This window comes from Piliocolobus tephrosceles, chromosome 19 (assembly GCF_002776525.5).
Source record: "Piliocolobus tephrosceles isolate RC106 chromosome 19, ASM277652v3, whole genome shotgun sequence".
NCBI lineage: Eukaryota > Metazoa > Chordata > Mammalia > Primates > Cercopithecidae > Piliocolobus > Piliocolobus tephrosceles.
Genome location: NC_045452.1, coordinates 47,323,768 through 47,350,190, shown reverse-complemented (window position 1 = coordinate 47,350,190; position 26,423 = coordinate 47,323,768). Strand labels below are relative to the sequence as shown.

Here is a 26,423-nt window from a genome sequence, read left to right as displayed (position 1 = left end):
TAAATAAAAATGAAGCTAAATAGTTGGTTTATGATAAGGAATACATGAAAATTTTAAAAAACTGCTTTGAGGCTGGGCATGGTGGCGCACACCTGTAATCCCAGCTACTCGGGTGGCTCAGGCATGAGAATCACTTGAACCCGGGAGGGGGAAGTTGCAGTGAGCCGAGATCCCACTATTGCATTCCAGCCTGGGCAACACAGTGAGACTCCATCCCCCTATCCCCGCCAAAAACCAAACTGCTTTGAAACAATGTTACAATGCAAATGTATGCTTATCATGTACCTTCAGCAAAGGCTGGTTAGAGCTCTTTGATTTAGGCCTGAACTAATTCACAAGTTGACTTCTCATGTTTAAAAGTAAAAAATATTTTCAAAATTTCAAAAACATTTCTCAAATTGATTTATTTTGTCATTACCTTAATAGCTTTAATAGCAGCTTTAGTGATGAGAATCATCTTGGCTCTAGAGATGGGAGGTTTCATATCCATAAGCGAAAAGAGCTTAAAAGACAAAAAAAAAACCCACAAAACAACACTTTAAAAAATCTTTTGAAACATAAAGTTTAACTATTTGGCTAGTAAATAACCACGTTTCCTACATATCTGCATCACTACCTGGAAAATACAAATGGGGTGGGTGGGGAGGGAGGTCTTAGCAGCTAGGGCAGCAGGAAGAGCTTCGGTGGCCAGGCAGCCCAGCTTTGTGAAGGCTCTTGGTGTGCAGGCACCCAACACACACACCCCCACTGCCATGATACCCAAGAAGAAGGTCAGCTCTGCCAAAGGGGTGGTGAAGGGGTAGTGAAGAAACAGCCCAAGAGGCAATTGGCATGGCTGTCAGCTAAACCTGTTCCCGCCAAAGAGGAAATGAAGCTGAAAAACAGCAGCAGAGAAGGATAAATCCTTAGACAAAAAAGTGCACACAAAAGGGAAAGGGAGGGGGAGCAACGAGAAAACAGGCTCAAGAGACTACCCAAGAAACTAAAGATTTACCTGCAGAAAATGGAGAAACTAAAACCAATGAGAATCCAGCCACTGATGACGCCAGAGAAAGAAGCCAACTCTACTCAGTACGTACCATGTCTTATCAGTGGTCCCTTCATCCCACTTTTTATGTATAAATGCTTTTTTTTTTAAAGAGGTAAAATCATTCACTGGTTATTTTTTGGTACAACCAGAAGAGAGTGTGGGATGTTGTATTACGGGAGGCTTTGACTGTCTTGGATGTCTGCTTAATATTCCACAGATGGGGGGATTACTTTTTATATCCTATAATGTCTCTACTAAATATACAAAAATTAGCCAGCCGTGGTGGCATGCGCCTGTAATCCCAGCTACTCAGGGGGTGGAGGTTGCAGTGAGACAAGACTGCGTCACTGCACTCCAGCTTGGGCAACACAGCAAGATTTTGTTTCCAAAAAGCACAAACAAATAAAAATCAAATTTAACAAATCTCACAACAGTAAATCTACAGCCATCAGGTGCTTCCATGAAACTTAACCACATACTTCTCTCAAAGGGTTAAATCCAACCAAAACATAAGGAGAGTCCATAGAGGGTTATAAAGATAAAATCCTGACATTAAGAAACATATCTAGCTTCTTATTGTTTTTGTTTGGTTTAACCATAAGCATACACTTACCTGGGACTTCCAAAAGATATTGTGAAGTTTCAGAGATTCCCAACATTATGAAACTCATACGAATCACATTTCCATTCTTTCAATTTATGTCAATATTCCAAATATGGAGCCCTAGGGTATGAACCTTTACCAGACCACTAGCTAAGAGGCTAGCCTAAAACACGAGTGTTTTCTCAGAGTAAACAGCCCCACCTAGCAGTGTATCCTAAAAATTCAGACAGCTTTCACACCTTTTCAAAACTATAGACATCAGTAACAATTTTAGAAAAGGTATGGAATGCCAAATATAATCAATAAAAAACCAGATAACTACTTAAACAGAAAATAATATAATTTTCCATAAGATACAGAAAATGGAGAAAACACTAAGATATGAACACAGGAATTCATTTTAATAAAAAGATTCTCTAAATAAGGTTGTGATTCTTCATTGTATTACTCCATTTGCCAATGTAATAAAAAATTCTCTTTGAGAATAAAATGCTAACTGAAAGGCAATTAGAAAAGAAATAGTAAGGCCAGGTGCAGTAGCTCACCTGACGACAGGAGTTTGAGACCAGCCAGGCCAACATGGCGAAACCCCATCTCTACTATAAATACAAAATGGTGGCAGGTGCCTGTAGTCCCAGCTACCTGGGAGGCTGAGGCAGGAGACCCGCTTGAACCCAGGAAGAGGTTGCAATAAGCCATGATCGCGCCACTGCACTCCAGGCTGGGCGACAGAGTGAGACTCTTTGTTTTAAAAAAAAAAAAAAAAAAAAAAGAAAAGAAATAGTAAATCCTTAAAATTATATAAACCAGTAAGAAACGATTTAACATATTTCAACTTAAATACAAATTATAAAAAAAAATCAACACTGCATGATACATAAATATGTAGCATCCATTTATAAAAGGTATATTCTATGTTATAAAATCTATTAAGACAGTTGCTTATTATTGTTCTATTTTCTATACCTTAACACAGCGTAAGGGTATGCAAAAAAACCCAAAAACCAAAAAACAAACAAAAAAAAACTCATGGGTTTTAAGAATGAACACGCCCACACACATTTAATTCTTGGGTTGTCTCCACAACTCTTAAATGATTTCTGCAAAAATCCCGAAGAAACTAGGAACCCTCTCTTCCTTGTTCTCAACCTCCTGAGCCAAGACCACTTCTTAATGTGATTCATGCCAAACACTTAATACACTACTATATTTTGAATAGATTAAATCTTTAATAATAAAGTAGAAGCAATAAAGGGCCTTTCCCTATAGAAAGTCAAGACGGTCAGGAGGCCAAGAAAAGGAATCTAAATGTATATCCAAGGCAGTCTGGAACTTTCATGCAGATACAAGAAACTTATGTCAAAATAGCCACAAGATTATTTTATAGGAGATGAACAAATGTGACTCCCTGTTTACTGCTACAAACCAAAGCTTTGTGTGAAATCTCTATGCGGAGGGTGGGTAAGAAAGCCTTCACCTGTCTGTTCTTTTCCTGATCCCTTCTCCTCATTCCTGAACTGTAGGAGACTGAGGCCCATTGGGCACTGGTTTCCCCATGACTGGGGGGTGGGCATCTATTTGATGGCTGATTTTGCTGAACCAGGTACTTCCTTTCCCATTTTCTAATGATTTTGTAACATACAGACTCACTGTTTTCCCTTCCCTTCTCCTTTCCCTGGGAAAATACAATGAATAAATAAAGACTTATTGGTACTGAAACTGTCAAAAAAAAAAAAAAAAGAAAGAAAGAAATGAGTAACAGTAAGAACTACTTCTCTGGTCATTGAAAGCTTAAGAGTAAATTTTAAGGAAGCCTAAGCCAGAGTTAATATTCATCTAATCCCTCCAAAAAGCACTTCTTTATCATTTCAGCAGTAAGCGACTCACTAAATTAACAGCTAAATGAACACACAAGACAGACTAGTGTAGCTTCTAAGAAAACGCTCCGTAGTCTCTACTTAAAGCATCATAATGTATTTAAAAAATTAAAGACTATACCACATAACAGTATAACCATCATTCAGGCAAAAGACCAGCAAGAGAACCATCAGGTACCATAATCTGAGACAGTTGCAGAGTATTATTACATTCCATAAAGAAAATATTATTTGGAAAGAGAAGAGGAAACCAACATTTGAGTGGTTATCAGGCAGCAATGAGTTTAAGTGATATGACATGTTGTACTTTTTACTTAAATCATGTTAACTAAGGCAGATCTGTTACACCTGTTTTGAGATAATACTCAAAAAGGGTTACATCTGTTTTAGATGATGCCTAGGCCACGATCTGAACTAAAATTTTCTGATTCTAAAGTTCACACTCCCTCAAAACATACCCATATCCGATACAATGCTGCATACAGACTAAATTTGTGCAGAGATCATCAACTATGATAGGGAATATGGGGGGAAAAAAAATCCAGGAAGGCCTTTGTGCCTGCCGGTATACCGTTTGGATTCAGGGATAACAATGAAACATATTGAATTTAATTTGGGATGCCTACTAAATACCAGGCAGAGAAAGGAATATGGATCTTGAATGTATAAGAGATCCAGGAGCCTGGAGTAAGAAGGGAGCCAAGAACATACATACTAGGCTGGTGCGGTGGTTCACAACTGTAATGCCAGCACTTTGGGAGGCCAAGGCGGGCGATCACCTGAGGTCAGGAGTTTGAGACCGGCCTGGCCAACATGGTGAAAACCCATCTCTACTAAAAATACAAAAATTAATTGGGTGTGGCGGCACGTGCCTGTAGTCCCAGCTACTCAGGACGCTGAGGCACTAGAATCTCTTGAACTTAGGCGGCGAAGGTTGCAGTGAGACAAGATGGTCCCACTGCACTCCAGCCTAGGATACAGAGCAAGACTGTCTCTAAAACAAAAACAAAAAACAAACAAAAAATCACAAAACAGAACAACAACATATATACCAAAAATTTCAATGTAGCAGAGAAAAAAACCTGCAAAAATGAACACCAGGACAAAGTAGAATCCCAGAAATTAAAGACATCTGGCATAGCCAAATGCTACAAGAGGTTCATCAGGATGCAAAGCAAATCTTGTTCATTTAGTTTGGCAATTAGGTGAATGCAAGTGACATCAGTTTTTGAAAGTGATTCCAAATTCCAACTGGTTAAGGAATGAGTGGCAGGCAAGGAAACAGAAATGCATTTTTGGTTCATTTTTCATTAATTCAACAAATATCTGAGAGCTTAGTAAATGGCAAGCTGAGAAGGAGACAGGACCATGTTTCAAGGCTTTTTTTATAAGTGAGCACCCTTACTTACTTCTTATTTGTTAGCATTATAAAGTTTCCATCAGTTCTCTCTCTCTCTCTTTCTTTCTTTTTCTTTAACTCGGGAGTTCAAGTGATCCTCCTATCTCAGCCTCCCCAGCAGCTGGAACTATAGGCATGTGCCACCCCACCAAAAAAGTTTCTTTTCAGATTACTTTTATTCTCCTTTACCAACACTTTTCTTAAAATTTCAAGCTGTGCATTTGCATTTGACATAATTTATGAAGAAAAACACTACAGGCAAATATAGATTTTTCAAACTTGGAGGTGTGCAAAATCACCTTTTAACACTCAATGAATGCTGTTAATATTTTATTGACTTATTTAATGCGCAAATTCACCAGTCTCCACCTTTTGCGAGACAAAAAAGTTCCCTGATACCTACAGCAATGCCTTCACTCGACAGATACAGAAATCCAGAAATTATGCTGATGTACTTTGACATAAAGGATATAAATTGATATACTTTCCTGGTAAGCATGTACACTGACACTGTCCATTTGGACAGAAATAGTAACAGCCTTTATGGTGAGGCAGACGTTATAATTCCATTTTACAGATGACAGCACTGAGGCTCAACAGTCTGCTCAGATATAAAGTTAATTAAGTGGCATAATTTAATCTGTAATCAACCATTTCCCAAAACTCTAATTCTTTTAACTAGTATCTAACAATACAAAATTATTTCAAATATATTAGCCCAGAAAAATAGTGTACAGATAGTAAAGATAAAAAGGATTGTACAGTTACATTAAGTGGGAAAAAATTGCAATGTAGACCCAAACTAGAAAGTAATATACTAACATATAATTGTTATGAGGAGTTGAACCCAAGAACTTTTTAATTAAAAAATTTAAGTGGCACAGAGGTATAAAGTGACGTGCCCACCCAAGCAACAAGTTAGAGGCGATATACATTACTAAAATAGTGTCAATTTTTTGATGCTTTAAAAGACCCTACAATATTGAATGTGGTGACTTACAAGGAAAGTGTCAGCATAATTTATTTAGATGATCAAATTTCAATTTCTCAAGACTAAAAGATCAATACACTGTTTTTATGTTTTAGAGCTCAATTTTATCTTAGGACATGAGGGACAGCTTTAAATAGCCAGCATGCTATACATTCAGAAATTCCTATTTCTGAATATTGACTCATCCAAATATTTCCAGGTAAGACATGGGCCCTCTACTGTTGCCAGTTCTGCTGAGTTTAATTCTCCCATTTGTTTGTTGCTTTTTTTTTTGAAAAGTCTCACTGTCTCCCACACTGGAGTGCAGTGGCGGGATCTTGGCTCACTGCAACCTTTGCCTCCCGGGTTCAAGCGATTCTCCTGCCTCAGCCTCCTGAGTAGCTGGGATTACAGACATGCACCACCACACCCAGCTAATTTTTGCATTTTTAGTAGAGATGGGGTTTCACCTTGCAACGTTGCCCAGGCTGGTCTTTAGCTCCTGGCCTCGTGTGATCTGCCCACCTCGGCCTCCCAAAGCGCTGGCATTACAGGCGTGTCCTGATTCTTTTTTTTTTTTTTTGAGATGAAGTCTCACTATTGTCCCCCAGGCTGGAGTGCAATGGCACGATGTCGGCTCACTGCAACCTCCACCTCCCGGGTTCAAGCTACTCACCTGCCTCAGTCTCCCAAGTAAGCTGGGATTACAGGCGCCTGCCACCATGCCTGGCTAATTTTTGTATTTTTAGTAGAGACGGGGTTTTCACCATGTTGGCCAGGCTGGTCTCAAACTCCTGACCTCAGGTGATCTACCTGCCTCAGCCTCCCAAAGTGCTGGGATTACAGGCGTTTGAGCCACTGTGTCCGGCCTGATTCTCCCATTTTTAAAATAAACACTGATGGCCTTCTTATAAAACTGTTAATAGCATGAAATGAAATGAAAGCACCTAAAATAACCAGTGCTTAATAAATGCCTTGGTCTCTAACTCCTACCCCCTCTCACATATACCGATCCCTGACTTTTGTTTCCCTTAATTAAAATCAATTATATTGCTCATTGTTATATCTGTTTTATTTTACATTTACACATGGTATATTTTTCTCATTCTAAAACACAATGAACTTCTTAGTTGTAAATGATTTATTACTGAATCCTTACTTGTGTCTAAAGCAAAGTTGCAATTTATTAATCTTAAATAAAAGAGTTAATTGTCATGGTCACCAATATTGTTTGAGGAATCTCTCAAGAGAAGCATATAATCTTGTGATGATCTAAGATTTTGACTGATTTTCCGATCAATCAAAAAATCACTGATTTTCCACAATAATTTGTTAGAATAATGATTAAATGCACGGGCTCAATAATCAACTGCCTGAGAAATCTTGGCTCTACCACTTGCTACCTATGAGAATTTATTTCACCATCTGTAAAATGGGGATAATAGTACTCCCTACTTAATTAGTGAAGTCTAAGAATTAAACACAAACAATACATACAAAAGCACTTAGAGCAACATCTAGCACAGAGTAAATACAAAACAGACATTAATGAGTATTACCACTACACGTAATTTTTTTGAGAAAAAGACAGAATCCTGGAGTTAATCTAGAGCAGTGTTTTTCAAACTGTGGGTTGAGATCCATGAATGAATTATATAATTCCTACTGTGTGTATCGTGGTCAAAAAATATGAAGGACAACAGCCCAGGGAAAAATTATTTTGTTTTTAGAAATGAGGAAAATAAGGCCCAAACTAACTGCTAGTCACCTTTCAAAAATGTATAGGTTCCTTCAAACCATTAATAAATTTCTTATGGACAAACGGGGGAAGGGTGGGGGAAAGCAGCACTGCCATGTCGGAAAAAAACTTCATCTTTCTCAATCAAGTTTAGATACACATAAGTATTATACACAGAGTAGACAAGAGATTCAAAGATAATTCAGTTACTTATGACCAACATCCAATTTCAGTCAACAAACCTCAGGAAAAAAAGCTAGCAGCTTTATATCAAGTCTGAAAGCCACAAGATTTAATATAATTCCAATGAAATCTACTAGTGAGAAAAACCAGAAATTGTGGTATTCTATAGAGAGTGAGAAAGATTTGGTTTTGAATCTGGGTCTGGCCATGCAGATGATTCTGGGCAAATTAATTTCTCTAAGCCATAATGTCCTCATTTGTAAAAAGGATATACCGATGTCTGCTTGATAGGTATCAGTTTCAGTTAGAACGAAATGAGTTTCTGTATATGAAATGAATGACTTGGACTATGTCACCCAGCAGAGGACAAGTATTCAATAAACATCACTAGGTGCAGAGCTCCCCCAACATTATAGCCTGTATTCACAATTAATGTTATCTGTGAACGAATAACAAGTGTCAGAGCAGCCAGAGAAAACCATGAAATCCTCCTGCATAAAAATAACAACAGCCCCTCCAAATACAAGACTTCTTTAGAAGGGATAAGCATAGTGGAAAAACATGCTACTTGTCAGCAGTAGATAGGAGTTTGGCTCTTTGCTCTGTCACTAGCAGAATGACCATGAAAACGTCTAAACATGCCACTGCCCGGATGCATGACATATAGAAGCCTGAGATACAAAATCCTCTAAAAATTATGAAGAATAATTCATCCTGATCCCTAATACCAGTAAAGAGTTTCAAGTGAAGATAAAGAAGAACGAGGCTATCTGGCCTGTGATACCTGCAGAATTCACAATGTTTAGGGATGAGTCAAAGTAACATGGGTACTCTGCTATTTACCAATGGCATAAACCTTAAGAAGTTTAGTCAACCTTTCTAAACTTCAAGACTTTTTAAAATCTGAAAAACAGGGATTAACTGGCTCACCTCACCACATTGTTAGGATTAAACAGGATAACGTATATAAATCTCTTAGCCCAGTAACTAACACATAAGTGCTCAGTAAATGGAGCAAAACAATGTGAAGATAACTAGTATTTCCTCTCTATTAGCCAAATGATAAGGTTTCTAGATGATCCTGGTTAATTCCCTTTAAGTATGGTATCCTCAAATGGACAGGGTCCGGAAGTAGTCCTGCATTGTGAATTGGCTTTTTTATTAGTTTCCTATTTCTGCAGTAAGAAATTACCACAAATTTACTGGCTTAGAGCAACACAAATTACACTTTTGAGGTCAGAATCTCACTAGCATCAGCAAGGCGACATTCCTTGTAGAGGCTCTAGGGAAGAATCTATTTCTTGCCTATTCTAACTTCTACAGGGTGCCTACATTCTTTTGGCTCATGGCCTCTTCTTCCATCTTCAGAGCCAGCGGTATAGCGTCTTCTCCTTCTATCTCTTCTGCTGTTTTACTTCCTTCTTTGACTCCTACCTCTCTAGTATAAGGACCCTTATGATTACATTGGGCCCACCCAAATAATCCAGGATAATTAACCCATTAACATCCTTAACCTTACTCACATCACCCGTCTCTTTTGCCTTGTAAGGTAGCATACTTACAGGTTTTAGGAATTAGATTATGAACATCTTTGGAGAAGGGGGCATTATTTATTACCTAAAAAAAAAATAGGGCTTAATTCATTAACTCCAATTTGTAATCAACTGAAATCCTCAGGCTGCTTTCACCAGGATTCCCATCAAAACTAGATCTTCACGTTGGCTTTGTGTTGGTTTCTAACAGACCGTTCAACCTCTTTAGGAAGTCCAGAAGTCATTTTCTGCTACCTGATGTAGCTCCAGCTATTCCAATCAGATTGTAAATTTCATGAACTCATTTTGTATGCTTTCCTCCAAGTCAATGTTTTCTAAAAATTAAAATAGGACCTATTTGAAAGATGACCTTAACTGATATTCCTTGGGTATTTCTAACCAGTCAGCTACAATCCACTTAGCAATACTGTCATCCTGCCCATATTTTTCTAATTCATTCAGAATGCAATCATATCCAATACCTTTCTGAAATATTTGGTATACAGTTTTCACTAGACATAACATACTTTACAAATGAAAAATGTTTACTTTAGTCTGTTATAAATTGTTAGTCAATCTGTTCTGGCTCTTAGTGACTAGCAATTTCTAAAAATTAATAAAAACTGGCAGACAAAAGTAAACTGGCAGAGTCTACAATTTCCAAAGTATGCTTTTCCCTACTTTCTGAAATAAAGTTGTCAAGGCAGTAAGAATTAGAAGACTATATACCAACCTAAATCTTTTTTTTTAAAACTTAAATCTCTCAAGCAATATTTCTTTCTGAATCTTTCCCAATGGGGTATTTATCCCTTTCTTTTTGAAACCTAAACTTTAAAAAATGTATTTTCCTAAAATTACCTTGTAATGGATTACACTGATTATTTCCAGTATTCCTTCCTTTGGTAGTATGACCTCCAAGATGACAAAGCAATTTTCCCTTAAGCTCCTATTACTATGTAAAGTTGAATTTAAAGAAAAACTGGAAACGTTTCCTAAAATAAATATATATATACTCACAATGACAGGCTAGTATTCAAATCTCCTTCTTGTTAGATGCAAATATCAAAGCATTTAATTCTACAGTCTTTCCTCCTCTTTCATTCTCAACTTAATAAATCAAAGACACTGTCTTAAACCAAACAGTCAAATCCACACAACTTTTATGTTTATTAGCAACATATAAACACTGTAAAACGAAGTACATGTTAAATTTCTTAACAAAAGGTAATTTAAAAAAATTTTTAAAATCATCTTTCCTATAAAGATGCTTTATCCATCTAATTTAAACCTGAAGACAACTCCATAAAACACTACTGCTAAAACTAGGTAAGGGATCATGTACAGTCCTTTTCTTCCCTGGTATTTCATCTTATGCCTTTAATATATAATTTACTAAATGTGTGTCTGGGTTAATACTTTTTTAATACCAGGTAATATAACGGGGCGAGGAAAGAAATCCTATCACATGTTGAACAAGTACTACTATGTCACTCTACCTGACAGTAGAATACTGTGTATGAGTTAATGTGTATGAGTTAATCAACAGTACATACACACAGTAAGAGATACAATGAAACTGAAAAATGTACAGAAGCAACTCATTTAACAAAGAAAATTCCAATATCTAATTAACAAACACAGGAAAAAGTGTTCAACCATACCAATCAATAATCAAAGTACAAATGAACACAAGGAGATAAAATTCTTCAATTATCTAATGGACATGCATGTGGATTAGCATAAAGCAAAAAGAGTCCTGGGCTGGTGAGACCTAATGGACGAGTTTTAATTCCAAAGAGAAATTTAAAACTATAAAACAAGGACTAAAAAATGTCCATACCTTTCAAACCAGTAATTCTACTTCTAGAAATTTATGTAAGGCAATTATTAGATATTCTCAAATTTTCCACAATGACTATTGAGAAAATAATAGAGAACTTCATGCTATTAAAAAGATCTGGTAACTATATAAAAATTTCCAAACACAAGTGGAGGAGAAAAAAAGACAACGGACTAAAATGTTAACGGTGTTTGAAGGGATTATTTTATTTTCTAATTTAAATTTATCTAACTTGCATTAGTTTTTAAATGAAAAAAATTAAATTCATGGATTTAGAAATGAACTTTAATTTGTATCTGTTTGAGATACACCTTTGTTCAACTTTTGATTATAAATATAACTAAATGATAAAGGAACATGATTATATAGAATCACCATTATCACATAACTAGTCCACAGAGTAAATCTTGTCTTTGAAGTTGAGTTACTACTGTTTAAATCAGTAACTTGCAAATCTTTAATAAAGCATTTCAAAATTACTACATTTTTAAATTTAAAAATTAAATTAAAAAACACCCCTCCCAACACATATCCTTACAATAACTGAAACCCTGTGGATAAAATGAACAACATACACTGTGTCAAAAAAAAAAAAAAAAAAATCTGGGAAATTGCTGCTACACACACACACACACACACACACACACACATTTTTGAGACAGTTTCACTCTCATTGCCCAGGCTGGAGTGCCAATGGTGCGATCTCGGCTCACGGCAACTTACGCCTCCCAGATTCAAGTGATTCTCCTGCCTCAGCCTCCCAAGTAGCTGGATTACAGGCATGTGCCACCATGCCCGGCTAATTTTTTTGTATTTTTAGTAGAGATGGGGTTTCTCCATGTTAGTCAGGCTGGTCTCGAATGCCTGACCTCAGGTGCTCCGCCCACCTCAGCCTCCCAAAGTGCTGTGATTACAGGCGTGAGCCACTACGCCTAGCCTATATATTTTTTAAAACATCTTCATTAAAGAAAGTGTCCCTTTAATTACTGATATATAGCTTACTCCCATATAAATTCCATTTGCTTGTCACAGACTCAAACCTTTTGAAACCTAAACATTTAACCACTTTTCCACTTGCTTAGAGGAAGGTATGAAAACAAGATAAATTTGGCATTGTCAATATGAAATACTCCTAAGGTAGAGAAAATTTACAAAGTTTTTTTTTTTTTAGGTACAGATGGGGTTTTGCCATGTTAGCCAGGATGGTTTCAAACTCCTGGCCTCAAGGGATCTGCCAGTCTCAGTCTCCTGGGATTACAGGCGTGAGCCACCTCATCCTGCCCCGAAAAGCTTTTTAAAACAAATAGGGGAAAGATGCGATACCATTTTCCTGCTCCGACTGAGCAAAGTCGTGTTTGAATGTAAACATTATGGCCGGGTGCGGTGGCTCAAGCCTGCAATCCCAGCACTTTGGGAGGCCGAGACGGACGGATCACGAGGTCAGGAGATCGAGACCATCCTGGCTAACACGGTGAAACCCCGTCTCTACTAAAAAATACAAAAAATTAGCCAGGCGAGGTGGCGGGTGCCTGTAGTCCCAGCTACTCGGGAGGCTGAGGCAGGAGAATGGTGTAAACCCGGGAGGCGGAGCTTGCAGTGAGCTGAGATCTGGCCACTGCACTCCAGCCTGGGCGACAGAGCGAGACTGTCTCAAAAAGAAAAAAAAAAAAAAAAAGAATGTAAAGATTACAAAACAGTTCCATCTACTTCTGCACAAAATTTACTCTTCAGATTTCAAGAGATTCCAAACCAGGTACTTTCATAAGCAACAAAACCACGTAATATTCAAATTCAAAGGGTTAAAAAAATTTTCATACTTACTTCTTCCTAAATTTTACTATACCATATTCTCCCACAATCTTGTTGACTTTTCTTCTATTCCAGAATTTAAAGAAATGTTTTACCAAATAAACACATGGAACTGCTAAATTACAGTTAATAATAAACACAACATCATTTATAGGTTAACTACTTATATTCCTATGTGCACTAAGAACATTAAGAAAATAGAATATAGGCCAGGAACAGTGGCTCACACCTGTAATCTCAGCACTTTGGGAGGCCGAGGTGGGCGGATCACCCGAGTTCGGGAGTTTGAGACCAGCCTGACCAACATGGAGAAACCCCATCTTTACTAAACATACAAAACTAGCAAGGCATGGTGGCACATGCTTGTAATCCCAGCTACTCAGGAGGCTAAGCCACAAGAATCACTTGAACCCGGGAGGTGGCGACTGCGGTGAGCCAAGATTGCGCCATTGCACTCCAGCCTGGGCAACAAGAACAAAACTCTGTCTCAAAAAAAAAGGAAAAGAAAAGAAAACAGAATATAATAGACAATGGTTTAAACTTCATCTGCATTATTTTTCACTATTTAATTGTATCATCGAATCTTTATTCTATTATCATTTACTACTGGCAGAACTAATTTTCTAAGTATTAATAGTTAATTTCTGAAGACTTACTGTATGAAGTATGCCCTAATGTATTTTCTTTTTTTTTAAGACGGAGTTTCGCTCTTGTTGTCCAGGCTGGAAGGCAATGGCGCGATCTCGGCTCACCACAGCCTCCTCCTCATGGGTCTAAGCGATTCTCCCGCCTCAGCCTCCCAAGTAGCTGGGATTATAGGCATGTGACACCATGCCCGGCTAATTTTGTATTTTTAGTAGAGACAGGGTTTCTCCATGTTGGTCAGGTTGGTCTCGAACTCCTGACCTCAGGTGATCCGCCCTTCTCGGCCCTCAAAGTGCTGGGATTACAGGCGTGAACCACCGCGCCCGGCCATGTATTCTTAATTTTACACTGCCTCCCTTACAATTTCCCAGGGTTTACCCTTCACTCAGACTTTCCACTTTTTGAATCAAGGCTATATACCTCACGAAGGCTTTTAACCCTACTGGTTCCAGCTTATCACATTAGGTCATTTTCCAAATGTACTTCCCAAATCAATCCACAACTTCTTCCTTTTCACTAGTTTGAAAGACAGGTCAGGAGGTGATTTTAGGAAATGCCAAATGTTTTTTATCCATGCCTTTGCTCTACTTTAGCAGCACAGGTGCCATATTTAAACATCACATTTATTGTGTCTCACTAATGAACTTCTGGTCTCCCTCCCCTCACAGTTGGCTATTAAACATTTTTGTGAATTAAATACTTCTTCCTAGTCATCAATACAAGAAATAAAAATTGATTCCAGGATATAAAATCATTTAATTGGAAAACAATTTTAATCTTAGCATTTATAAAATCCTTAATGAGTTAAAATTTTTAATTGAGTATAAATTGGTTAAAAGAATAGACACCTTCAGTTTTAAACACTGATTACATTTACCGCATTACTGTGGGTGGCTCAAAAATTTAACCAAACCTTGTTATTCTTAAACTGTGACAGGTCTTTTCAAAAGTATACATTATTTTGATAGTTATCACTTGCTACCATGCTTCAGATGTACAAAAGCTGTTCACTGAGTCTTCTCCCCATATAAATAGTGCATTAGATAAGGATTCACTGCTCAAAAACTTCACAGCAGCCATGTGGGGCTGTGGACTAGACTCAGATGGGCTCTGAAAAGAACTGAGTCAAATCTCAGAACTGTTACTTTCACACTGTGTGACCTCAGACCATTCACCAAACTTCTCTAGTTCCCTTACCTTTAAAATGGAAAGAATGCAAAGACATGTACACAACACCTAACTCATTAGCCAGCACCTGGTTATTTAATGGGCAAATGCAGGAAGGATTCTTTCTGTCCTTCCCTTGAACTGTTCCTACCGGATTACTCCTTAAAATAGTATGTCAAAACTAAACCTATCCTTTGAACAAACTTAGGATTCGGGATCAACAAAATAATTTACAGACCCATGCAGAGGCTACTGGGTATTATTTTCATCTTGATAGAAAATTAGATAAGGCAAGTAAACAACAAAATGGTTATGATACACCTGACATTTTTTGTGTATTTTACAACAGCTTTGCAATATAAATCATATACCATAAAACCCATCCATTTAAAATGTACAGTTCAGTGGTTTTTGGTACATTCAAGAGTTGTGCACCCATTAATACTTTATAGAGTATTTTCATCACCACCAAAACAAATCCCATCCCCATTACCAGTCACTCTCCATTGCTCCTTTTGCTCTCTGCCAGCCAATAATCTACTTTCCATCTCTACGGGTTTGCTTTATAAAATATATCCCTATCTGGACTTATTTCAACTGATCCCCAAACTTGGCTGCCCTATCTAAAGTGATTTATCATTCAGCATCTCTTAATTAAGGTAAACTAAGTCACATATGGCCATTAAAGTTTAAAGACTGTTATATATTTCTTAAAGGGTTTAAAAGGGATATCACAGTAATTTTTGGTACTAAAGGTTTCCTTTAACCAGGGTATTATAATTCTACTTTAACTGAAAGTCAAAAGGAGGAAATATAGAGGAACACTCATGATAGAATGCATTAAGATATATTGGGCATATCTCAGAGGGAGACTTCATAGACTAGTGGATTGGTCAACTATTGCTCTTTAATGCAACTGCATACCTAGAGTCAGGCAAGGGGAGCAGTCCACCCAGGTGCAGGCAGTAAGTGGGTGAACCATCAAGACTAAATAACATAGCAAGACTTTGATTTTGTTCTTTTATCACCATCAAGCACAAAAAATTTTTTTTTTTTCAAGATGGAATCTTGCTCTATTGCCCAGCCCAGGCTGGAGTGCAATGGCACGATCTGAGGCTCCTTGCAACCTCCACCTCCCGGGTTCAAGTGATCCTCCTGCCTCCTGAGTAGCTGGGATTACAGGCATGAGCTACCACACCCAGTTAATTATTTATTTTTAGTACAGAGAGGGTTTCTCAATGTTTGGCCTCCCAAAGTGCTGGGATTACAGGCGTGAGCCACCGCGCCTAGCCTGAGCACAGGCAATTCTAAGTAACACCAGGGATAAAATATATCACCCCCAAAATATTTTGGCAATACTCTTAAAGGGTTGCTGTGGTTACTACTGAGTTTTAACAACATATAAATATCAAATCTGCACATTTTTATTACATACCCTTTAATAGGCAATCCATCTTAATTGGAAGTTTATTAGGAAATCCCCCAGTTACATAGTCAGTTTTTGCAGATTTGATATACCTGTTCATTTGGAGAGTAAGTACAAAAAGGTTCAGGATAGCTTCAGCTCCCCTCAGGCTCAGCATGACTCCAATCCTATTGTACCTATATACATTCCTGTGTTTAAATAGTATATTCAAAATTACAGCTGTGTCCAATTTTTCTTTCCTGAGATGTATTTTTTCTGGCATAAATATTTACAAACAACCAGAATCAGCCTCAAACAAATATAAAGATAAAAATAATAGGCCGGGCGCGGTGGCTCAAGCCTGTAATCCCAGCACTTTGGGAGGCCGAGACGGGCGGATCACGAGGTCAGGAGATCGAGACCATCCTGGCTAACACGGTGATACCCCGTCTCTACTAAAAAATACAAAAAACTAGCCGGGCGAGGTGGTGGGCGCCTGTAGTCCCAGCTACTCCAGAGGCTGAGGGAGGAGAATGGCGTGAACCCGAGAGGAGGAGCTTGCAGTGAGCTGAGATCTGGCCACTGCACTCCAGCCTGGGTGACAGAGCCAGACTCCGCCCTAAAAAAAAAAAAAAAAAAAAAAAAAAATAATAATAAAACTTTAAAAGTGAAGACCCATGAACAAGAATCATAGAGATGCCATCACTAAGGAACAAAGTACAAGGAAGCTGTATTTCCTTGTATGTGAATATCAAAAGTGGTTATCAAATATTATAGACATTTACATTGAATTTTTAGGTGATAACCATTTCAGTAAAATTTTGACTGAGGCATTTCAAAGTTATTACACTCAAGGCCGGGTGCGGTGGCTCACGCTTGTAATTCCAGCACCCTGGGAGGCTGAGGCAGGTGGATCATGAGGTCAGGAGTTTAAGACCCAGCCTGACCAACATGGTGAAACTCCGTCTCTACTAAAAATACAAAAATTAGCCAGGTGTGGTGGCGCATGCCTATAATCCCAGCTACTCAGGAGGCTGAGGCAGGGAAACCACTTGAACCCAGGAGGAGGAGGTTGCAGTGAGCTGAGATTGTGCCACTGTACGCCAGTCTGGGCAACAGAGCAAGACTCCATCTAAAAAACAAGAAAGTCATTACACTCAATGCTGAAAAAAATACGTGGATAGTATTGTGATTTCTAGAATTTATTGTGAAGTGTGTTTATAAATCACTGCCAAACACAGTATTATGTTTAAAACTTCGTATTTGTGTATGTGTTGCTGTATACACAACATTTTGTAATTAATTAAAAGTCCCCTTAACTGTGGGTGAAAACAGATGAATAAATCTGGTTGTAACTGTCTACTGAACACAAATATGTGAACATCAATTTTAACAGTCACTGACAAATCTGCCTAAGACTTTTAAAGAAACTGGCCAGCGTGGCCAACATGGTGAAACGCCGTCCCTACTAAAAATGCAAAAATTGGCCGGGCCTGGTAGCGTGTGACCGTAATTTCAGCTACTAGGCAGGGCTGAGGCAGGAGAACTGCTTGAACTCAGGAAATGGAGGTTGCAATGTGCCGAGATCGTGCCACTGCACTCCACCCTGGGTGACGAGCAATACTCCGCCTCAAAAACAAAACAAAAACAAAAAACCCTCTAATATTTGTATTCATTGTTGTGACATATCAGTATGCAGGTAAGTTTTTCCACTATTTCAAAAAACATATATTAACGCAATTTAAAAGTCTGGTATGATTTATATGTAGTATGTGTGTGGTGGGTGTGTGTGCGTGCGCACATACAGTTCAAGTGTCCTTTCTGGCCATTTCCATTATTCATTTCATGATTATTTCTGAAAATAATTTCGCTACACAAAAAAGGGTATGTTTAAAAAAAGTCTGCTCTGGATGTCAAATATGCTAGCTACACCACTGCTCTTTGGTCTCTTCCAACTGGGATCACTGACCCACATGGATTTATACCAAGAATCACCAATTATCCAAGCATAAATTATAACTTTCAAGAGGTATTTGGACGGCCATCCACCTTTCACTGAGCCCTGCTGTTCTCCTCTACCCCCTAGTAAAAACCCAGGCTTCTAATTCTTAACTCCACTCCTGAGTTACATTGGTTTTCTTCCTGAATTTACTAATCTGGTATAGTGGACTTTACTGGCATATCAGGCTTCTGTATACTTATCTATGTCTTCAAAAGCACCAATAAAAAGCTCAAACTACTCAGTAATTAAATGTAATCAAAAAACCATGCAAATATTGAATAGGATGAAGGTGATCAGGCTATAATAAATTATAATATTGTTTGTAAAATCTCTTGTAGGTCTCAAAATCACAGCAGCACAGTATTAATTACTCTTAATAGTAACACAGAAATGTAGACATGTCTCTCCTAAGCTCTCAACAGATCCTGGTAAGGACTATTCTAACGCAAATTTAACTATTACCCACCTCTATATTTTCTGTGGTTTGACAGAAACATAATACTAATAAATAACCAATGTTACCAAAATTTTGAACTGTTAATAGGTAAGCTGCTTATTCTGCTATATACCTGACAACACAGTGTAGTTTTCAGCTTATGAAAGTTGTATGCTGTTGCTCTGAAGTGTGCTAAAAAAGGATTTGGCATATTGTCTCAACAAATGTTATGAATAACAGTAAAGGTTCATTACTTACGTAACATTTTTTTCCCCACTATGTTATCAAGGTGTATTTCAAATGACATTTGAACGTGTGCAGATATATACAGAAAAGTTACTTTGAATTCTGAAGTAAATTATATTTACTTGTGCTCCATGACACAAAACAACCTACAATTTTTACAGTGGCTTCCTATGTGGTAAATAAAACAAACAAAAAACCCCCAAAAAACACTACCAATTGTGTCATCTCTCTAGTAGGTACAGTTTTAACCAGAATTCTGTTTCACAAGGTTTAGAAACCAACCTTTCCATTATTCTAATTGTTCTCTGAATCAATTCCTTAGGTGTTCATGTAATTTTTTCTGAAACAAAATACTAGACAAAATGATAGACTAGCGAAGGAAATACTTACAACAAGAACATCAATGATAAACCCCACTACAGAAAGCTCTGAAGAATCACTTTATTGCAATCACTATAAAGCCAGACCAACACCCTTGTCAGAGACTAAGAATTCCCTGGGTAAAGAAAGTAGAGAAAAAAAACTACGTCTAACCAACTTTCAACATTCAGAAACTCCTGGGATAACAGCACAACATGGTCAACTTTGGCAAGGGAAATCTCCAACTTTACTGCCAATAATCGACCTAGTTCTCTACATCTTTTCCATACAGTAAAGAACTTTGACCCCTCTATCTATATATCTTTACATAAACGTCTCAGAAATGATCAAACCCCAAACATTAATACTACAGGTGAAAAAAAATACTTAATAAGGCATCCCCATCAGGTGAACTAAATTCTAGAAGACAATCATCCCTAGTAATCAACAATAGTCATACAGAACAATTTGCAGTGAGAATAAGAAGTAGCAAGCTCCCCACTACAATGCAAAACTCAACTCTTCCTTCAGAACATGACTGACAGCCCAACAGGATAAGTGTACCAATGTCAATTCGTACATTAAGTATTCATAAAGCTTAATTTATGTCCAACTTTAAAGATAACCATGAATATACAAGTATTCGCATTTTCTTCTATGCCGCAAAGTAGCATTATATGCATAGCACCTCAGCACTGCAGTTCTCAAAAAGTAATCTAAGGACCTTTGATAGGTCTGAGTCCCTTTCATCAGAACTGTTTTCATATGAATACTAAGATATTTCTTACCTTTTTGTTCGTTTTCTCAGAAGTATGTAGCAGTATATTCCAGAGGCTACCTGATGTGTGTTATTGCAACAGACTGAATGAAAAAGTGGAATGAGGATGCAGGTTTTATTAAACCAAAGTTTAAATGAGATGTGCAAAAATGTAAAATGATGTGACTCTTACTAATTTGTTTTAGAAACGTTACTTTTCTCATTAAAAATGTTATTTATGCTAACATATTGTAATAAGTTTGTTATTTTTAGTAAATTAATAAACACTTGCATTTCTCAGTTTAAATTTCTAATATGGTAAATATCAATAAATATAATAACCAACAGATACAAAAGCTCTCTGTGGTTCTTAACTTTTAAGAATTTAAAAGGATCTAGCCAGGCGTGGTGGCTCACGCCTGCAATCCCAGCACTTTTAGGAGGCTAAGGTGGGCTAATCACTTGAGCTCAGAGTCTCGAGACCAGCTTGGGCAACAGAGCAAACCCCATGTCTACATAAAAAATAGAAAAATCAGCCAGGCATGGTGACAGAGGTTTGTAGTCCCAGCTACTTGGGAGGCTGAGACAGGAGGATGGCTTGAGCCCAGGAGGTGGAGGTTGCAATGGGTGGAGTTCGTGCCACTGCCCTCTAGTCTGGGCCACAGAGCCAGACACTGTCTCATAAAACAAATAAATGGGTCTAAAACCAAAAAGTTTGAGAATAGCTGTCCCACTGAAATTCCTACACATGTGTACAGACAGACATGTTTGAAAAGTTCATTTCAGCCTGTTAGCAAAATGTTAACTAAATCTTAATAGTATTAATATTTGAGCAAACAAAAAAAAGCAGGTCAAAGCTGCAGTAAGCCGTGCTGGCGCCACTACACTCCAGTATCGAACACAAAATATTACATACTGTTTATGTAATATTTGTAATTAACCACAGAGATTAATACTAAATTATCTGATTGTCTCTCCTGCAAATGGGAGGAGAGTTGGGGTTGGAGTCAGGATGAAAGGAAGACTTTATATTTTATTTTTAAATTAAAAACACAAAATAGTAACAACTGTATATTCTTAACTGTTTTATTTTCTCTGCACTATTTTTGTACCTTTTTTTTGAGATGGACTCTCGCACTGTTGCCCGAGCTGGAGTGCAGTGGCCTAATCTCGGTTCACTGCAACCTCTGCCTCCAGGGTTCAAGCGATTCTCCTACCTCAGCCTCCTGAGTAGCTGGGATTACAGGCGCCTACCACGAGTCCCACCTAATTTTTCGTATTTTTAGTAGAGACAGGGTTTCACCATGTTGACCAGGCTGGTCTCTAACTCCCGACCTCGTGATTCACCCACCTTGGTCCCCCAAAGTGCTGGAATTACAGGTGTATGCCACTGTGCCTGGACTATTTTTGTACTTTAAATGTCTTAAAACTGCAGATGATGCAAAAAAAAGTGGGGGGGCAAGATATAATTCTTCAGGAGGTAGGCAAAATGGGTTAAAGACTAAAAATACAGTCAATGGGTTAAAAAATACAATTCGGCTGGGCGCAGTGGCTCACGCGTGTAATCCCAGCACTTTGGGAGGCCAGGAGGGCGGATCACGAGGTCAAGAGATCAAGGCCATCCTGGCCAACATGGTGAAACCCCATCTCTACAGAAAATACAAAAATTAGCTGGGCATGGTGGTACACTCCTGTAGTCCCAGCTACTCGGAAGGCTGAGGTAGGAGAATCGCTTGAACCCAGGAGGCGCAGGTTGCAGTGAGCTGAGATTGCGCCACTGCATTCCAGCCTGGCGATGGAGCGAGTCTCCGTCTAAAAAAAAAAAAAACTACAAACTTTAGCAAATTCTTCATAATTCAGAAGTGTATAAACTATACAACAGACACCACTAAGTATTAGCCATAATTGACAACTGAATCTTTTTTCACTCATCTTTTCATCTTTCACAACACTTAATACATGTCTTGCCATAAAAGTTCTCCATATATTCTGTTAAATGGGTATCTTTAATAACCTCATCTTTATCTTCCTTTCCTTCTTTGAGATGGACGTCTTTTACCTGTGCTTCTGATTTGTCCCACGTCTCTTATCCACAATTTTGCTTCAAGTTAGCCATTCCCACTCTTGCTGGTAAACTATGCTTTTCTACACCCCCTTCCTTGAAAATGCCAAAGCCTCTACTCCCATCTAAGAGACTAGGGATTCAACACTACTAACTAAAGCTAAAGCCTTATATATATTATAAACTAATGTACTGCCTATCACCAGTGCCTAGTACATTGTTAACCACCCTTCCCTCATCCTAAAGCAACGTTTCCCTCTAATCCCTCAAAACCAAATCTCTAAAGACTACTTTACACTAGCTACCTCTATTTCCTTATCTCCCATCACCATTCAACCCTAAATTGCAAATCCTGTTACCCTCAAACATTTCAGTGGCCAAGTCCCCTCATACTATACGAAATATTATCTTCAGTGGAGAGATCCGAGTTCAAATCCTAGCTCTGCCATTAACTAGCAATATGCCCTTGGGGGAGTTATTATTTATTATAATTTCTTGGAAAATCAGTTTCCTCATCTGTAATTGGACTCTATGCAGGGTTGTGGGACTACATATTAAATTAGACATGTGGACATATAAGGTGCCTGACATGCCATTGATCTTATATTAATTCCTTTTGTTCCCCCTTTCAATTTTCCCCCACTTTCCCATCTGAACTCCTAGATGTCTCCCTCTATCTCCTAGTTGCTTCCAAGTTTAAGTCCTATAAGCCCAACTGCTTGCCAAAAATTTCCACGATTGTTCCACAATTAACTCAAACTCAACCTGTTCAAAAATCAAACACATTTTCTTCTCTACTAAGTAGGCTTTTGATGACTTGTGTTAAGGGTTATCACCACTCTCTCAGCCCTTAGGATGTGGGGACAAAAGGTGCTTATAAACCTATCAGATGCCAAGGTCCATGGATTCTTTTGGCCCACATCCTTTCTCTACTCTCCATTCCCACTATACACTTGCCAAGTTCAGGTTTTACTTATATTTCCTACTAAGTCTCTGCCTTCTATAATACATGCCACTATGAACAAAACCATTTTGATTACATTATCCCACTGCTTAAAATCTTCAATGTTCACCTACAGCCTAAAAATGAAATTCAAACACATTAGGCAAACATGAAACTTGTCAGGCCCAAACTACTTTAGCATCCTTACTTTCCAGTAGCCTTCAGAATCAAAATAACTCACTTTTCAGCACTACTGCCCTTCGATCACTGCTTCCTGCATCTCCTGAAATCCTAAAACTTATACCTGCTCCTCTTCCCAAGCCTTCACTGATCTCCAAAGGCTATGCCACACTGCAATGGAAGGATCCCAAAGGAAGCTGTTCTACCACATCATAGTAAAGTTATTTGTCTAAGTCTTATGTCCTCTATTGGATTAGACTTTTAGGTGACTGAGATGCTTGGTAGCCCTACAGTACTCAGGACGTGGCTGTGCAGGTGAGCAGGCACTCAGAAGTTTAAGTGAAGATCAGATTTGAGAGATTCAAGATTATATGGGGAATGAATCAAGAACATTTCATGAATGGGGAGAAATAGCTGAGAAGCACTACAAATCAAGTAGGCACAGTAAGATGAATTTTAAAGTCAGATTAATTTCTCTAGAAGAGTTTTAATTTAGCAGAAGAGAGTTGGCATTCTTTGCAGTTCATAAAGACTAGGAATAGAACTGAAATGAACTGGAAAATGAACAATGATAAGAAAATGCTCATTTTGCACATTTAAAAAGGTCAAGTATCACTTCCCTTTTTCAAGGAATCAATACCATTCCTAACTTTGGTTTTTCAAAGTAAAAATTACTGATAGTGCCTTTTCAGGATTAATAGAAAATACTTTGCTCAACAATGTGCTTGATGTCAACTTCCATAACGCCTGAATCAGAATACTTCTGATCTTAAGAATAAACTAAAAATCCTCTTCTTTCATCAAAAACGTTCATTCTTCCGATTCTGAAATAAATTTTTAAAATACACATTCACTGTTGGCAGAAAAATGTACTTGAAATATTTTAACTATTGTTGTGCCATTTGTTTTAATTCTCATTCAACAATTATTTGCAAGGCACCTGTTTTGATTGGGAGAGGAGAGAGAAAAGAACAGAAACTTCCTGCCCTCATGGAGCCTGGAGTCAACATTCCAGTGAATTTTACCTTCAGAAAACAATCAACTTCCAACCCTGACATAGTTGGAGCATTATCACAAATTCTCTGGCGATCAAAAACTAGGACACATTATTTTTATTGTTTTGAAAATCATCACTACTGAACTTTCACAAGACACTGTCCATTACCAGTTGCAACTACTGCAGTTAGGGCATTTTATTTACCCATCAATTAAAGAAAATCATTTTTAGGGTAACTTATATGGCAATAAATTGTCTCAACTGCAGTGTAATTGGAGAGTCCCATATATCATAACACTGCAAATCTAAAGGAAAGTTATCGCACCATAATTGTTACAAGTAAACCTACAAAATCTGTGAGATGCAGCACGTTTTTAATGCCACATCCACACATCTCGAACTACTACATTTGATTTTTCAATGTTGCTTTATCTTTGGTACTTGGAAAGGGAAGACAATACAGCTCAACCCATGACAATAGTTCCCATTCTGTAACCGCATTTTAAATCATCAATAGCCAAGTCTCCTCCTCCCAAATCGATTCTGACAAATAGGATGTATGGACTCTACACTCCAAAAGCAACACCTGGAATGATCAGAGAAACAACTAGAGAACTTTAAGGCCGCAGGCAGCTTTGTTCCCGGTTTGGAGACGTTTTCACATGTAAATGTCCTCGTAGAAGGGAGCCGAGGATTAACTGCCTCGGGAGGGGGTGCGAGGGTAGGGAACTGGAAGGACAACGCCAGCCTTCTAGCGGACTAAGGCGGAGCGAATACTCTTCTCTCCCATTCAACTTTTTAGGCGTCACGTTGGGGCCATAGAGCCTACAAGAGGGTTATGTTCACGACTTTAAATTATTATAACGAGCCACCCCCTCTCCGTTTATTAGCCCTATTTCCCAAGTGCGTGAATCTCGGAGAAGGGGGAATGAACACCCTCTCCAACTCCTCCCAGACCCGGGATCAGAGTCCAGTCGTCGACGCGCCGCGGCCTGAGCAACAGGAGAGCTGAAGCCACCGCTCCGCCAGCCCCACGACCGGCAGATGCTCCCGTTCCCCCGCCCCCAACCCCACGCGCCCGCCCGCGCTTCTTTCTTAGCCCCTTGCGGGCTCCCGGCACTGCGAACCCAACAACGGGGCTCGCGGAACAGACAGCGAGGGCGCCCGGACCCAAAAAAGGGACAAGTTAGAGGAACGGGCACAGACTTGGGCTAGGGGAGGCCGCAAGGGGGCGAGGGGGGAAGCCCGAGGTCGCCGTCCGGGGGTGGGCAGTGGGGGGAGGGGTGCGGGGTCAGTTCCTGTGGTCGCCGCGACCTCTCCCGGGCCACAGGCCCCGCTCCGTGCAGGCCCCGCCGCCCCGGAACCGGGACAGGAAGCGTCCCCACCCGGACCAAAGCTTTAAACCTCAAGCGACGGGAGAAACGGGCCCCGGCTCCCGCAGCAGGCCCGGCACCCCCCTGCCCCGAGCACCCCTTACCTCCTGGTTGAAGGCGTTGACGGCGTCCATGTTCGCGCTGCGGCGGCGGCGGCTGTTCCGGGCCCGCCGGTCACATAGACCTCGCGCCGCGGCGGAGCGGGGCTGGGAAACCAGCCGGGCCTGGTGGCTGGGGGGAGGCGACGAGCGGCGGAGCCCGAGGCCCGGGCAGGAAGAGGCTGCTGCCGAAGCGGAGAGGCGGGCGGCCGAGGCAGAGGCGGAGAGGTGGCGGGCCCCCTCTCAGTCCCGTTCGCAGGATGAGGAAAAGGAGGCGGCGGCAGCGCCGGTCTTCAACATGTCCGTTTGGTGGTGGCGGCTGCGCTCTGCGTCTCGCTGACACGGCCCCCCGCGCCCTCACGCACTGGCTCACACTGGCCCGGCCGGCGAGCGGGCGGGCCTCTCTCTCCCTCTTTCCAGCGGGATGGCGGCAGCGGCCCGAGTCCACGCCGCGCGGGGCACCCTGGGACGGCTCAGGCCTCCCGGCGCTTCCTGTGCCCGGCGTCCGCCCCGCCCCGTTGCGCTGGCCCCGCCCCCGCCCCGCCTCGTCCCGCCCTGCGCCGCCCCGCGTGCCGGGCTGCTGGCGCGTGACGCCGGGACGCCGGGCGCTTTCCCGCCAGCGGCGGCCGCGGGCCGGGGAGACGACCTGGCACCAAGGCCAGGCCTAGACGGAGGGCGCCGCAGAGCGCGGGATCCTGGAGTTGCGAGGGTGACCTAGAGCAAGCCCTGGCGCACGCGCGCTCCGCTCGACGCGGTGCTCCCGGGTGCGT

The 26,423-nt window shown here is 39.9% G+C and overlaps 1 protein-coding gene across 4 annotated transcripts in view; it reads right to left on the bottom strand.

The window, feature by feature from the left end:
- SCAF4 (SR-related CTD associated factor 4) overlaps positions 1–26,152 on the bottom strand; it is a 62,318-nt gene extending 36,166 nt beyond the window's left edge. For 2 of the 4 annotated variants that reach the window (XM_023190357.2, XM_026456046.1), the window contains exons 1-2: positions 25,660–26,074; positions 419–502 (exon numbers count right to left, since the gene is read on the bottom strand). In XM_023190357.2, the coding sequence (XP_023046125.1) occupies positions 419–502; positions 25,660–25,689 (114 nt within the window). In that variant the 5' untranslated portion in view covers positions 25,690–26,074. Of the gene's footprint in view, positions 1–418; positions 503–25,659 lie in introns of all 4 variants that reach the window. The other 2 variants (XM_023190349.1, XM_023190364.1) reach the window with 2 other exon arrangements.
- Between the last annotated feature and the right edge of the window lie 271 nt (positions 26,153–26,423).